We start from the raw sequence: 16804 nt of genomic DNA, 5'->3' as shown, positions 1-16804 counted from the left end.
TCAGACAGAGACACTGCAGGTGGCATGGGGAAAGCATAGTTTATAATAGGTCGTTAGATATGAGGGTATTAAGACATGAAATGAGATGGGAAAGAGGAAAGGAGAGCAAATACGAATTACAAAGGGAAGTTTGAATTACAGACCAGATGTACACACTGCACAGTCACAAATGCTTGTTAGTCAAGAAACGAGCTAAACCAAATGACTGAACCACTGAAATAAAAATTTTAAAAAGTTAGTTAAATAGAAAATATATTATCTGCCAGTATTTCTTCTAGACAGACAGGCAGACAGACAGACAGACACACACACACACACACACACACACACACACACACACACACCACATACAAATTCTTTTCCCAACACTAACATTTGGTTTCATAGTTACCTCTGCAAGGTAGAGAGAAGGCATATAGTCTCAAGAATGGAAACCAGGCGGCTTAGTGTGTATTCACTCCTCAGAGGATCTTCAGAGTCACACTCGGGTTTCTGTAGCAGTTACCCACTTCCCAGGGTAGTTGTGGAGATTCTCTGCATTGGGCTGCCATACAGCACTTCCACCTGTGTCTGTGGCCAGCATCATCCTACCTGTCTATCTGCTTGGGTGTGCACAGCTTGTGGTCACTCAACTGCCACTCAGCCTTTCTCTGGCTACGTTTCATACAGCACTGTGTCGGAATGAAGGATACTTCTTTCTTGTCAGATACCACTTTCCCCATACCCAGTATGGACCCAGTGGCTGTAGCTAGATGCTCATGGCTGCTTCCCTTGTAGGTTTCTTCTCTAAGAGAATTTTGCTGATCTCTTTCTTGTTTGTTTTGTTTTGTTTTGTTTTGTTTTTCAAAAGAGGTTATTCCATGTACTTCTGGCTGTTCTAGAACTCACTCTGTAGACCAGGCTGGTCTGGAATTCACAGAAATGCACCTCTCTCTACCTCCTAAGTGCTAGGTTTAAAAGCATGCACCACCAGCACCCTGCAAATTTTGTTAATTTTATCATGTTTGTGCATGTGTTTCCTCCACACTTATTTGACTTCATAATCCCTTTATGTATTTATGATGTTCTTTGACTCTTCTCCTGTTAAGAATAGAATCTATTCTTTCCTACCCTAACTTTTATATGTGTGTACACATGTGGAGGCCTGGGTTGATGTCAAGTATCTGTTGTTGTTACCGTTGTTGTTGTTTACCAAGCTGAGAACTGAATTTCAAATTTATGAAACACTATATGCCAGTACTGTGTAGATTATTTTGAGAGCATAATAAAATCCATGATTAGCCCAGTTCTAGTGAATGAGCTGAGACTCTGTGTGGTTTAATTAGTGATTGGATTCTTGCTGTCTGTTATACAGATGCTCAGAAACAAGACTTGTTGACAGTGGCCAACATATCTTATGTACAGACCTGTGGTGCAGCTGCTTCCTCTGCCATTGGTTGCTTTCTGACACTAGAGATGGCAGTAGTGTTGGACTGAGTTATTGTTTTGTTGCTCTGTTTTCCTCCTTGACTTCCATTGGATTTCTTTTTTTTTTTTTTTTTTTTTTTTGTCACAGTAAAAACTTACTTGTATTTTTCTTTTTATTCTAAAACTTCTTTCTTTTCCACAGATGTAAAGTTAAAGGAAGTTTATGAAAGGGCAATAAAAGTTGTCTTGTGTAAAATTAAAGCAACATGTTCTTAGCACCTGAAATAAATGAACTGCTTTTTCAACAATGATAAAGATAAACACTGTTACAGTAACAATATTTAATTTTCATATTCAGAGGAAATTTCTAGGTCTCAAAAGATTTTAGTATTTCAGAAATCTGACTATATGCTAATACTATGGATCTTGGATAAAAAGATTTGCAAAACCTTATATTCTATAAGAATACATTTGTTTTTTTCCTTTTATTGAAAGATTAAAGTCTTTTTGATCAGTAATAAAAACTTGTGTGTCTACCTTATTGATAGTTATACTGTCATATCTGATCTTAACATCTCAATAAATTAATAACTTATAATAAGTTAATAACTATGTAATAATTATAGCAAGAAAAGTTTCTAGTTTTATTTGTACATTTTAATGATTGTTTGTGTCCTGTATGTAAACTGTCACAGCATGAAATCATTTTTCTGCCTTGATTCATCCAAAATCTGAGACTTCTGTCACACTAATATTATAATTAAAAACATTAATAGTGACGGCAACTTAAAAAGCATACCTTGCTTTTTGGTAATTTGGCGTATTTCTGTGAGTGCATGGGACTTCAAGAACCTTCAATCCACTAATAAATTTATTAACTCAAACTTAAAAGAAGTGAAAAGTCTCTCTTTCTTTCTCTCTCCCCATGGTCAGTCTGCTAAAATAGATTATTCATGCTTATTTGATTCAGGTAGGCTTTTGCAAGCTTCCCTACCAGGCCTGGGAATGTGGTACATTGAGGCCTTTTCAGAGGCTTCTGACATAGACCAAGCTTTTATTGCATGGCGTTTTATTATAGCCAAATCCTAGTCTCCACCCAGTTTGTAGGCACTCAGCTTATTCTTTTGAATCAAGAAAGGTTATCACCTACCTTAATCCATGCAGTAGCATGGATTAAGGACACCAGTGTGCCCCAGGATTCTCAAAGAGGATCCTGGAAACTTCTGGTTTCTTCTTTTTTGCTGTCTTTACTAAATTCTATTGGGCCTTAGGGGATTTGCATCTGAAATGGGCAACCTGGTGTTTTTCTCAATGAAGACATCAGATCAAAGTTCAGTTAGTCAAGGCCTTTCTGAAACATTAAGAGGGCTTGGACTTACACAATAAAAAGATGAGCTCTTGCAGAGATTGCAGTAAAAACATTCTGAACTATAATCCGGATAAAGAATCAATTATAGGCCAAAGAACAAACCTTGTTTAAATTGATTTAGACTAATAACTTTACATTTAAAAACCTTTACACCATATTTTTAAGAAACTTATTTTAATGTCATATAATTTATTTGTCAATACTTTTATAATAAATGGAGAATTTGTGCCTTAGGAACCATAATTCTGCACATACTATTATTGCATTGAAAAGATTAGATTGAAGCCAACTAATAGATGTCTTTCATTAATGAAAATAAATAGTACCTTATGGAGAGATGCACATTCATTTTATTTAGAAAATAAATGTCACACCCACAGACTCAATCTAAGAAAAAATGCTTCTATTAGACTTCAGAATGTTTTATTTCATGTGACTGTATAATTTGGTGTTTATAGGCATTTAATTTAGGAATATGAATCATTGAAATCTTAAATGCAAATAGCTAGTGTCAAGCAAATGTATGTTTAACTAAATTAAAAAATTGTCACTCTGTAAGATAAGAGCCTACTGTGAGTTCTCTGCAGAGACTCTAGTTGTGTTGAACGTCCCCAAGTTTGCCAGTTTCTTAGCACTCAGAAATGGTAAAGCACTTGGTAAAGATCAAATCAGAGCTTTTACCAGAAGGTGTTGCCAGGTAGCATATTGTTACTATTTTAACTTTATGTAGAAGTGTATGGGCTCAGGGGATGCATTCATTAAAATCAGCCTAGATTCCATTCAGAACAATAGTTAATAGAGTTTCTACTGACATATGTAAATAAAGTCAGTGTCAGTAGTTATTCATTTCCTAACAGAAAGATGATTTCTTGGAGAGAATATTAATAAAGACAGTCAATCCATGAAGTAAAGATCACGCCAACTTTCCAGTTTCTCACATAGTGTCCATCTGTCCTCTTTCGTGCGCATGCCTTGATATTGTCGGGACTCCAGGACAGTTTACATAATCAGCTTTATTTAAATTTATAAGAAATTCTGTGTATGCATACACATCCTGTAAGCATTTAATTTTAATAAGATGCTCAGTTAAACATATTTAAATACTTAATATCTTTTGGGGCTTCCAACCAATGAATTAACCTGGCTTAACTTCATTTAGTTCTTATCATCTCTTTATTTGATTTGTCATTAAAATTTGAGCTGTTGTCCATGAATTAAGAATTATGTATATTAAATTTCTAACATAGAAAATGAGATGTACATAATAGTTTTAAAGTGAAAGACTTATATGAATTATTATAAACTTAGGAATCATTAAAAAACTTGAGATTAGAAAGTCTAATTCTTAACTGTACTTTGGCTAATAAAGACTATTGTATGAGTCTTTAAGCTAGTAAATATATTTATATCAGCTTTTCTTCATTAGCACTAATATACATAGATATGCCATTACTTTGCTTGATTTAGTACAAAAGAAATTATAATGTAAAATAATGTTACTTTAATAACCTGCACAATTTTTCAGCAGGTTGGACCAGTCTCATCGTCACGATTTGGTCACTATTATGATGTATCAAAAAGGATTCCTCAGGAGCTACTAGAGAGTTCAAAGTGGCATGGATTCTTTCTTTCAGAACACACACCTCCAGGTCTTAAAGAGGAATCCTGGTAAGTTAGTGTCATGTAACAACAAATTCTGATTTCAGATATCAGTAGATTACATTTTTACCTCCATTTTGAAGAATATATATGCAAAGGTGTAGCCCAATAATACTAGTTTTCTACAAGTGTATGACAAATTACAGAAGTATTTCATAATATCTTATTATATTTTCTTTTTTTCTGGTTCTGTAAACTATGTGGTTTATTATGTGATAGACCTGGGTACCAAGCTAGTTTCAATTCCATTTGATTTTACTTTCCAAGAAATGTGAAACAGTTCTAAATCATGACTTGAACACATAATGCAAATAAATATCATAAATTTTTGACATAATGATTCCAGTTAAATATGGAAAGCACTGCTGCTTGCTAGTACCTTTTAGTGAATGATCTTTTAAAGGGCAAACAGTATATGTACTTGGTTTTTTTTTTCTTTCCTTTTTCCTTTTCTTTTTTTCTTTGTTTCTTTCTTTCTTTTTTTAATATTGAGTCCAAACTGAACTATAACTATGTACCCAGTTGTGGCCTTGAAATTCCTGATTCTTTTAGCTCTACCTCCAACATGCTAGGGTTGCTGGTATATACCACCACTCCACTACGTCTGCTTTATGTGATACTAGAGCTGGAAGTTCAGTGTTTTGTCGATGCATGGGTGAAAGGCAAGCACTTTTGACAGCCAAACTACATTTCTCACTTTACTTTTTTAATACTCCATTTATATTAAGACATTGTACTTTTAGTAATACTGTAAATAAAAGTGTAATTTTAGGTAAAAGATGATTTGGGGTTATAATTTTACATTAAAGAGTTTTTTAGTATTAAAACAACCTCAAATGTTTATAGTGCCAAAAATTTTATTAAAGCAGAGTACAGACTTGACATTAAGTAATATGTAAGCTATTAAGAAAACTTACTAAAAAAAAAATATAAACACTCCCCCCAAATATAAACACTCCCCCCCAAAAAACTTACTTTCGGTTCCTACTACACTAAGCTGCTGAACAAAGTAGTAAGCAGTAAGCTACACCCTGTATTCTCTTAATCATTTTCAAAGTAAATTATTAAGAGAGTTTATAGATAGAAATTTATGAAATTAAATGACTTAAATACATTCAGTTTCTGTTCTAGAAACAGTACCTAAGAATTTAGTCAACACTATTAAATCTTCTTCAGGATTTTTTCACGTTGTTAATGAGTTCCCTAGTCTATAGTTAGAGACATAAAATAACACATGGGTCCTATTGTAGTTCTATTGGCTATGCTAAAGATTGTCTACTGTATGTTGGGCACACTACTACATGTTCTGCACTCATTACCTCCTGTTATTCTGTATTAGCAAATACTTGTGTTTTCCAGAAGATACTGACATACACATATCTAGCAGAGTAGATTGAGTAATGGAATCAGGAATAAAATGTCATATCTCTTTCTTTGTGCTTCATTCCTTTTGAAGACTTTATTGTTTTTCATTTTAATCATTTTGTTGCAGACAAAAGAGTAGTAGTGAAGAAATGAAAACATTGCTCTGATTCTGGCTTCATCCTGCTATGCTCTTGGGATCCTCACTTGAATTCAGTGAAGCTAGTACCCTCATGCTAAAATTGGGAGCTAGGACTACCACATATTTACCCATATTACTTTTGTTACTGTTAATTTTAAATCATTATGTCAGAATTCTCAAGTCTGACTGCCAGTTGAACTAAACACTCACACAAGCATGTGCACAAAAAATGATAATACCTACATTCAAAGTTATTTCTTCTGAATTAGAGTTATGTATTGGCTGTAATTCTATACTGTTTCATTCATGGAGTACTCAGCCATATAATTGTGGAGTATGAGCTGGAGCCATAACCTAGTTGTAGAGTGCTTGCTTAGCATAAATTCAATCCCTATCTTTACAAAATAAAATAAAGCATGTATTAAGAGTAGGATAATTAAACAAAAAATTACTTTTATAATTTAAAACATTTGTTTATTTCAAGGAATAAACATTTTTATGACAGAAAATATGAGGTTTTTATTCATTCAGGTAAAGGGAGGAAGTTAACTTTAGTTAAATGTTCTTTTAGAAGGGGGACTGTTCATGTATTTGACCATAGTCTATTCATTCAATTCTACCAACAGCTCTCTGAGCTGAGTAATGAATGTCACAGTTTATGGAAACTTGAGGTCAGAGATGCTAGGCAAATTTACTGTTGCAAATTATAAGTCACTAAGGCAGTGGTTCTCAACCTATGGGCTTTGACCCCCCCCCCCCTTTGGGGATCAAGCGACCTTTCCCAGAGGTCACATATCAGATACTCTGAATATCACATATTTACATTAAGACTCGTAACTACCAAAATGATACTCATGAAGTAGCAACGAAAATAATCTTATGGTTGGAGGTCAACACAGCATGAAGATGTGTATTAAAGGGTCACAGCAACCACTGCACTAAGGTAACACCCAAAACCATGTTGTAAAGCCTCCATGTTGCAGGAAATATCTAGCTCACTAAGCTGAGGGGCCAAAAGAACTATACTTGGATAAACTGTGAGGATGTAGTCAAATGGTCTTTAAAACGTGTAATTGCTGAGATGTTTTTTGAAAGCTAGCAGTTTTACACAGAATAGGAAAATTTATAGATTTTAATTACCAAGGCAGTATTTCATTTCATAGTAGTTAACTGATAATTCATTTATTTCATATTAAACTTAAATGCTTAATTAAATGTAATTAAACTTTAAACATGTAATTAAATTAATTTTGAATATGAGTACTTTACCATGTGAGATTTATTTTAATTTATGAAAAGTGTATGCTCATTTCACTGACATGAACTTTACTGGTTCATTTATAAAACAATAAAGCCAAGCCTTACAGTTACCTATACTTTTCCTATAATTAAGACTAGAGGATATATACTTGTGGCTCACTGCCATGTGTGGGATACAGTATATCATTTCATAATTTCTAAAGGCACTATTGATAACATGTAAAGATTTTTTTATAGCAAGAAACACTGAAGGTCATTTGAAACTTTCAGTAATTTAAAATTACTGCTAAGTTTGTCTATAGAAAATGTTCATACATACACTCTAAATTTTCAAATTAGAGCCTAGGCATAAAAACTTGACATGTATCCCAATATTGTTAAGATCACTTTATAGAGCTAGTGCCTGCAATCTCAGCACTGGGTAGGAAGAGGAGGATCAAGGCTAGCCTAAGAAACAGTATTCTGTCTTAAAACCAAAAAAGATCACTCTGATACTTCACAGTGTCACAAAGTTTAGACTAGCTATGTAACTGATTGGGCATTGTTTTGAGTTAGCATTTGCCAACAGGTATATTCAAGCACAAGTAGATTTTTGTCCCCTACTGAAATATACTGCCATTCCATAGTTAAGACAACCAACAGCTGAACAACAAACCTCACTTACAATCTGACCTGCTACTCTCCATTGAATTCATGGCTTTCTTGTTCCTGTGATCAAATATCATGACCAAAGCAACTTATAGAAGAAGGCATCTATTTGGCCTGTGGTTCCAGAGGGTTTAGAGTCAGTCCATCATGGTGGGAGGAATGGCAGCAATCAACAGGCCTGATGCCTGAAGCAAAAAGCTAAGAGTTCATATCTTCAACTGGAAGCACAAGCAGAGAGTAAACTGAAAGTGGCCACAGCTTTTAATCCATGGGCCTGCCCCAATGACACAAATCCTCCAGCAAGACTGTACTCCTAAATTCCCCAAATGGTGCCACCAACTGGGACCCAAGTATTCAAATGCCAGCAATATGGGGACAATTTTCATTCAAATCACTGCACTGCTGATTCTTAGCATCCTACCCAAACTTGCATGTTTAGGCTCACACCCCAATAACTTATTATTTAGAGATGGGGTCTTTGTTGTGGTTTCAATCTAGAATAGCCTTTCTGTATTCAAACCCCAGCTTATGGCACTCTTCTGAAGGCTATGGAGCCTTTATGAAGCAGGGTCTGGCTGGTGGAGGTAAGTCATTAGGAGCAAGCCTCAGAGGTTAGAGCCATGGTTCTAGTCCCATGGTATACTTTTTGCTACACACTCCTGTCACTGTGAACTTCACCATACCTTCCTACCACAATAGACTGAAATAGCTCTGAAACAGTGATATATTTGTGCTTCTATAACAAAATTCCTGAGGTTGTCTGACAGATAAAAATCAGAAGTGTATTTTCTCACAGATATGTTGGCCAAAGGCTTCAAATCAAAGTACTGGCAGTTTTGTTGTGTAGTGAGTGCTACCTAGTACTGAGTCTCTCTTATACCTACACTAAGATTCCTGGGTATTTGCAAGCAAGGTTGAAGAGTTAGAGAAAGGATTGAAGGAGTTGAAGAATGGCAACCCCATAGGAAGATCAATAGTCTGAGTTAACCCCTGGGACTAAGCTACCAACCAAAGAGCATACATGGGCTGATTCGAGACCCCTACCCCTACCCTCCACCCCAGCATATGTAGTAGAGGACTGCTTTGTCTGGCCTCAGTTGGAGAGAATGTGCCTAATCCCATAGAAACTTGAGGTCCCAGGGAAGGGGGATGGGGGAAGGGAGCAGGCACCCTCTCAGAGGCAAATGGGAAGGGGACTGAGATGAAAAACTGTGGGAGGGGGGCCTGGGAATGTAAAAATAAATAAAAATACGTAATTTTTTAAAAAGATGCTACCAAGTGTAACACAATAAGATCTTTATCTGGGCACAGTCAATGATGGCCTAGGCAGATTGAAAGTAGCTGGAAAGGAGAGTGCATGAACCTGAAATTTTAGAGGGGTAGGTGATAATGACAGAGTGGTGTATGGTGAAAGGGAACAGCTTAGGCAGGATGAATAAGGGAAGAGAAAAGATCAAGAAACTGAAGAACAGAGGATTAAGCAGTGTGTGACAGCCCAGGCTGGGATACCCCACACAACCATGAGGTCTGTAGGAGACATGTTCTAGATAACATGACATGTTATGTATGTTAGCTCCTGACAGAAGGCAGTGTACTGTAAGTCTCACGGTCTTTCATTAAGATCATATCTTCACTTAATAATGTCTGTGCCATACAGTGAAGTCTGTACATGTCCATGTTCTTAGATCTTCCCAGCTGTCCCAGTCCAGAGGTCTCTGATGGTCATGGATCTCCTTCACACTCTTGCATACATTCTTAGTCTCTGTGTCTTTCTCTTAGTTGGGCTTCTATCGTCCACTCAAAATCAGTGTTAGGTGAGAGCATCAGAGAAGAAAAATTATTAAATGACAGCCTTCAGGGTAATCCTAATGAAAATTTTAACTTGAAAATTACTTGTGAAAAGACTTCACAATCTCTGGAATCACATGCAAATTATATGCTAATAGAGCTTTAGCTCAGCAAAGTATTTTACACAATTAGTTGAGGCATGTATTGTGCCTATTGCCTTTTAAAAGTGTTTCTTACTACTTGTCATAGTTGAATCTTTACAATATACATGCAAATAGAACTTTGATAAGATAAATTTTATTTTCCTATTGGCTTTCAAAATAATATCAAAATGTGCTTCATCTTTAATTAATTGTAATTATAGATGATAATCCTTTGAGAATGGAAGTTCTTAATTTTCTAAGGCTTTGTGTTATTTCTTTTCTCAAATATTTCTATCAGGTTGTTAAACAAATATTTAAGTGACCAATGTTTTGAGGGGAGAGGAGAGGAGGGGAGGAAAGAGAGGAGAGGGAGAGGGGAGGAGAGGGGAGGGGAGGGAGAGGAGAGGGAGGAGAGGGAGAGGAGAGGGAGGAGAGGGAGAGGAGAGGGAGGAGAGGGCGGAGGGAGAAGAGGGAGAGGAGGAGAGGAGGAGAGGAGGAGAGGAGGAGAGGAGGAGAGGAGGAGAGAGGCAAGGCCAGGCCAGCCAGGAATATGTGGAAAAAGAGGGGGAGGGGAATGGGGAGAGAAGGGACAGAGGGTAAGAGAGTAGAACAGTAAGAGCCAGAGTTTCTTATTTTTAAAATCCAAGCAAATTACTTTAAAGAGAAGAGTCATTCTTGAACTATATAATTTTAAAGTAACAGTAGACAAGAGAGAAGGAGAAAATTTAAAGTCTGTGTCAAACTTTGCGCTGAATTGTTGGCACAGGTAGAGCCAGAGCTAGTTCTCAGGCCTTGACATCTTCCTGCTACACAGTAGTGGTGCTCAGTTATCAATTTGTAAACCCACACTGTTCAGTAAAAAGTTTCCCTTATTTTATCACACTTCATTAAGTACAACCGAGGCACATTAGTGAAGTTATGGGTACAGCTAAGATCTCTTCTTTTAACTGCACCCTGGAGTGCTTCATTTAATGTGTTGATGGAACCATATTCAAAATTCTTGTTAACCACAGCAGTGTGTATGAACCAAAGACTGTTCATGCACCTCATTCATAGACCTAACATAGTGAATTGAATGAGCAAATGATTTTAGTTTTAGACTGTTTTAAGGGGGTTTTGTTTGTTTGTTTGTTTGTTTGTTTTAGTTTATTTGTGTCGAGACATGCTCTCATTTTGTAGCCCAGGCTAGCTTGAAACTCACTAAATACACTAGACTGGTCTCAAACTCAACAGGGGTCAGCCTGCCTCAGCTTTCCAAAGTAGTGCACCACCATGCACAGCAAATAGTTTCATTTTACATGCCATTTCTATCACTTAATGATAATGTAACCTTGGACAAGTCATGTATCCTACAATGAGTCTTAATTTTCCCAACCACAAAGTAAGGATAATGCCTGAACTTATCTCACAGGGTCATTGTGTTTGTTTATCAAATGTTATGCCACCAGAGTCTCTTCAGTGTTTACTTACTATGTACCGTGCAGTTCAGCAACTGGTGTGACTAAAATCAGATAGGTTGTTAAAGAGTTAAACAGTTAAACCAAGGGTTTGCCTTCTGTCTGTAAATTCTTCACGTATCAAGTACTTATTGTGACTCCATATACAATTTTATTTTTCTAATTTATCTTTTTACTGACCAAAAAAAAGTCTTTTTAAAGACAAAAACTTACCAACTTATCTTTCTCCCATTGCCAAAGCTTTTTTTTTTCCTTTGTGAAACAAAAGAGAATTTTAAGTACTTGTTTTTGTTTTGTTTTGTTTTGTTTTGTTTTTTGTTTTTTCGAGACAGGGTTTCTCTGTGTAGCCTGGCTGTCCTGGAACTCACTCTGTAGACCAGGCTGGCCTCAAACTCAGAAATGCGCCTGCCTCTGCCTCCCAAGTGCTGGGATTAAAGGCGTGCGCCACCACCCAGCAAGTACTTGGTATTTTAATGTTCAAAATTAGTTCCAGAGATGGCTGGGTGGTTAAGAGCACTTGTTCAAAGAGGACAGAATTTGATCCCAATACCGACATGGCACCTCATAGTTATTTATAACTTCAATCCTAGGGAATCCAGTGCTGTACATGCAGGTAAAACAGTCACAAATGTAAAATAGAAATAAGTCTTACAAATTAGTCTAAATAACTTCGTATATTTTATATTTCTATATAGTGTAATAGCTTTAAGCACATAGAACAAAGTGTAGCTCATTTTAGTATAAATATTGTTGGAAAGTTACAATAGTAAAGCAAAATAATATATATGACTCAAAATAAGCTGCCTTTAAAGCAGCCTTTAACTATTTGAAATAGTCAGATCTTTGTTAACTGTTTGGAAACAAGGGCTGGGGATATTGCTCAGGGCTAAGATTGTCCTCTGGACTTCAAAACCTGTTGTGACACACACATCTGAACCACTCAAACATAACCACTGAGACATATGGATTTAAAAATGAGAAACAAAATGTTTGGAAGCAATAACAAAGTCAGGGTCACATTTGTAGATGAACTTTCTTCTTTTCAATTTCTATCATTAGATACATGGGCACATGCATGCACACACATGCGCACGCGTGTGCACACACACACAGAGCGTAAGATTTATCAACATCGAAGAATCAATAATAAAGCCAAAATTTCTTTTGGAAATAGAAGATACATATTTTTATCAATATTTCTATATTTTTTATAAATACTGAACAGCAATGTGTAGCAACTACTACTGCTCAGTGTTTTAATAATGCACAAATCTCATTTTAAATGATTTTGTTTCATTCATTCAAAAGTTAATATTAGTTATTACTATGCACAAACATTTATATGTAAGTTTTATGTTTGCAAAACCTTTAGTTTTTAAGTAATTCAAGAAATGTATCTTATTACTTAAAAAGTTACAAGTGTGTTGGCTATCATGTTGATGCTAAATAAGGAAAGTGACTAAGATGTATTGGAGTTTATGCTTTCGTTTTCATTTTCCAAAATGAAACACTGGATAGAATAAAGAGAAAAATCTAAAGAATAAGGAGAAAATGAGAGAAGGAGGAAGGGAGGGAGGAAGAAAGGAAGAGAGAGAGGAGAACATGAAAGAAAGAAAGCTTAATACTTCAAGTTTATATGGACACAAAAAAATTCAGTGGCAAAGAGAGTTGACTTTAAAAACAGGTAGAGTACCTGAGTAGATATTATTCTAAAAAAGGCATACAAGTAGACAAGAGATCTATGCAGGAAAAAAAAAAAAAAACCCTCGAGTTCCATTATTCAGACGAAATATATATTAAAACACCTATGAGATGTTGACTTACAACTGTTATAATGACTTATCAAACGTGGCAAGGGGTAAGTATTGGTGAAGATGCAGAGAAAGAGAAGTCTTTGTATGCTGTTGGTAGATGTTGAAAACAGTATGGCAGTTTGTCGCAAAATTCAAAGTACAGCTATTGTATCATAGTGCTACTCATGCACTAATATCTAAGGAAGTGAAGTCATGTATTGAAGGAGTAGCTGTATTCCTTTTCATTACAGCAAGGATTCAGAATCAACCTGGATTATCAACAGATAAGTGAAGAAAATATGGTATGCACACAAACATGCAGCAGAGTACCACATTACCTTGACAAAGACCCTTCCTCCTGTAATACAGATGGAAGTAGAAAACATTTAAAGGTACTGTTAATGCATTAGGAGAAAATGGGTATACATATGCATTCTTTCAACACATAGTGAAATTCATCATATTAAGTAGCTGCAGTGTATTTCATAATCTGGGATCTTGGAGCAGATCAACACCCTCTCTTAAAAAGCTGGTTGGTCCACATGGGAATTGCATAGACTGCATTCACACTGTAATACTGTGTGCTGAAAATGGAGTTAGCCAGAACAAATAAGTGCAAAGGCAGGACACTCTCAGAATTGCCCTTACACAGTGTTATTTATGGATGTGTTCCTTGTGTAAAAGTAGAAAACTATGCCCTTGTAGTGTCTGTTGTCCTTGAAAGGGAACAGTAATTCATGAAACATCCTCATGCTGTGAGGCCCTTTGTCTCCTGGAGTCACATTTGTTTTCTACAGAAAATCTTTCCTGTGTTAGCTCTGTTTCTGCAAGATAGGGATTTGGAGTCAGCAGCAGCCATTCAGGAGCGCACACATGAACAGAGATATACACATATTTTTGCTGAATCAACTTCTACTGATGTTGCAGACTAAGCAAATGCGCTGCTACACTTCTTCATTCAGGAAGCAGGCTTCCTTCTTCCCAACTTTCCCCTCAAACATCTTTTGACATTTACAAGGGATATATCTCAGGTATTCTTTTCAGTCCCAAGTGCACCTTAAAAATTCATTTTACTGTTTTCAAAGTAAAAGACAATGCTAGCGAGAAACAATTAGGATGTCTTCTTAAATCTATGCATTTATTTTTGTATCTTCTTTTAACAAAGTGGCTACATTTAGTAGGGATTATGCTGTGTTTACCTTCATGTATCCTAAAATTCCAAATGATTAAGTTAATGTTATATTAGCAGTTTGTTGTAAAAAAAAATTAAAACTTTGATGGAAGATGAGCGCAGGTGATCAGGACATTGATTTGGGAGTGTGGGCATAGCAGTTCATTAACTATGTGTTAATTATGTCTGATTACTCCTGAAAAGCTACGGTGGCTTCATCTTGTAGGTTACTTCATTAAATCATTAATTTTCTTGGAGGTAACTAAGCCTGACATAATTAAGTCATCTCAGTCTCCACAGATTTTTATCCTCTCATAATGTCAAAACTAAGCAATTTACTATAAGATGATATAACTTACTCCCTTTTTTACATACTGACTTCATATTTAAAATTGTCTAACATTAATTTGCTATATTTTTATATTTAAACATCCTAATAAATTCATACTTTTATTTACTTAATGTAGAATAGATATTTTACTTCCTGTGTAATAGGCCTGTTTATGTATTTGAACCACTTCTTACCAACAGTTTTTTGTCCTGTGGCTACATGAAGCTGCTTCAGTTCATTCAGAACATCATTTATACTGAAGGATTTGATGGAGCTAATCCCCAGGTATGAGTCTTTCCAAAGCCTTCTTTATACATGTATAGAGTGTTGTTTTCAAATCTATGGGGTAGGCTTGAAGAAGCCTGCGAAAATCAATAATGTGCAACCCATTTTCACAGACTGTGTAAATGAATAGAAAGTATTCATATGTATTTAGATTTTTTATTAGATTCTCAGGATGCACACAAAATGATCACATGCTTTTTCAATGCTAATTGCACTTAAATATCTATTTTTAGCTTCTGAGATTAGTATTTATATTTTTTAAATTACTTCTCATACTAGAAGGTTCAAATTTTTTATTTCAAGTATTCATATTTCTGTCATTCAGATCTTAATTCTAAATTGCCTTATGTGTAAGAATTATCACAATATTTTATGCCTTGTTACATTACATTCTAAATTGTTTCATTGAATAAAAGATATATTTTTGTTATATTTTTATAGCACAACTGTTCTCTGCGCCTCTAATTTTATACTTTCTCAAAATTCTCAATACTGAAGATGTTTTACTTAATTTAATTTAAACAAATGAAATTTTATTGTTAAGCATTCACCTTCCAAAGATTCTCAGTGATATTAATAATATTTGATACTAAAAGATTTATATTATTTTATTATTGTTATATTATTTAAGGTTATTTTAACAAATGTATCTTTACTGCACAGTTATTTTTAATGAAAATAAGCTAGAAACTCATTTTTATCATCTTTATCTACAATTGCTATTAATTCATGGATTTCTATTTTTTATCAATTTATTTGCTATATTTTACAATTTCTTCATAGCCAAATAAATTATTTTTAAATTGATTTTGATTGCCAGTCTAAGAGCAGACTGAAATATTTATATGTATCTGGAAAGTATTTAGAGATGACCTTTAATATTTTCCATAGTCTTTGTAGTGACTGCTGGTATTATTCATTCCTTATTACTGCATTATGTGGTCCTAGCTAAGATTTATGGGTACCATGTCTTTTGGTGCCAGTGTGTGTCTGCAGAGGCAAATTGGTCCCTGACAGACACCTTTCCCCACTTGCGGTGGTAGCTATGGAAACAGGCATGTCATAACAGTTCCTATGGTGCAGTGTGCAGAGCTGCTGCTTTTGCAGGATGATGACACTTCTTCTGAAAGCAAAAAATTTATAAAATTCAAAAAGTAACAGGAACCGCTTGACTCTTTTGCCAAGGAATATGTACATAAGCATCTTAGAAAGAAACCTAAGAATTCTTAGTAAGTAACCTTGTGTTGAAACAAAATAAAGATTTTTTTTGTTGTTGTTTATTTGGGTGTGGAAAAAAAATCACTTTCAATAGACAATTGATTTATTTTCTTTAAAATTGATAAAAAATAAAGTGAAGCACTTTCAGTTCATTTATTATACAAGGCTCTAACAGTTGACTTTTATCAAGACTGGACAGAATTGTGGTAAAATATTTCTATAATGAATACCAAAAATGCATAAAATTTTCAAATTAAACTTATATCAGTAAATCATTATAAAAGAAAATTTCCTATGTATTAGAACTTATTAAATCCTGAAGTGTATTAGTTGTTATACTCCCTGGTCTATTCATCTGTCTCAAAAACTGCAGAAATAGCAAACAGTCCTGTAAGTAGTGGTCCTGAGTCAAAATAATATTTTGACATTGAAATGAATTCTACTCTCAAAGGGAATTTTTTATCAACTGTGCACTTTCAAATAAATTGAACTAGTTGGATAGAAGTTATAATATATTCTATAAGGAACAGACTATTATAATCAACTTTTTAATAACCTATAATTACACCTTGGTAGTAAATTAAATTATGTAGCTCTTCTACAAATATATTTGGGTAGAAACATTTAATATTTGCATTATAATATCATTTGTTATTAATTTTTAAATGTTACATATTTAAATTAGATTAAATATTCTATAGAAATTAAGTTTGACCATTGATTTTTTTTCTTAGCATACTAATTAAATGTTAAATACTCTTATGGGAATAA

General features: G+C 34.8%; 1 protein-coding gene across 5 annotated transcripts in view; it reads left to right on the top strand.

The window, feature by feature from the left end:
- The window catches only part of Elp4 (elongator acetyltransferase complex subunit 4), a 190080-nt gene that overhangs the window by 55898 nt on the left and 117378 nt on the right, over positions 1 to 16804 (top strand). For 3 of the 5 annotated variants that reach the window (XR_013108724.1, XM_076929384.1, XM_076929386.1), the window contains exons 5-6: positions 4302 to 4444; positions 14731 to 14815. Coding sequence is in view for 4 of the 5 variants with exons in the window: in XM_076929384.1 (XP_076785499.1) it covers positions 4302 to 4444; positions 14731 to 14815 (228 nt within the window). In the remaining variant the exon portion in view is untranslated. The remainder of the gene's footprint in view (positions 1 to 4301; positions 4445 to 14730; positions 14816 to 16804) is intronic. The other 2 variants (XM_076929385.1, XM_034496454.2) reach the window with 1 other exon arrangement.

The sequence above is a fragment of the Arvicanthis niloticus genome, chromosome 2, assembly GCF_011762505.2.
Source record: "Arvicanthis niloticus isolate mArvNil1 chromosome 2, mArvNil1.pat.X, whole genome shotgun sequence".
NCBI classification, from domain to species: Eukaryota; Metazoa; Chordata; class Mammalia; order Rodentia; family Muridae; genus Arvicanthis; species Arvicanthis niloticus.
Note: the sequence above shows the minus strand (reverse complement) of the source record. Positions and strands in the feature narration are given on the sequence as shown.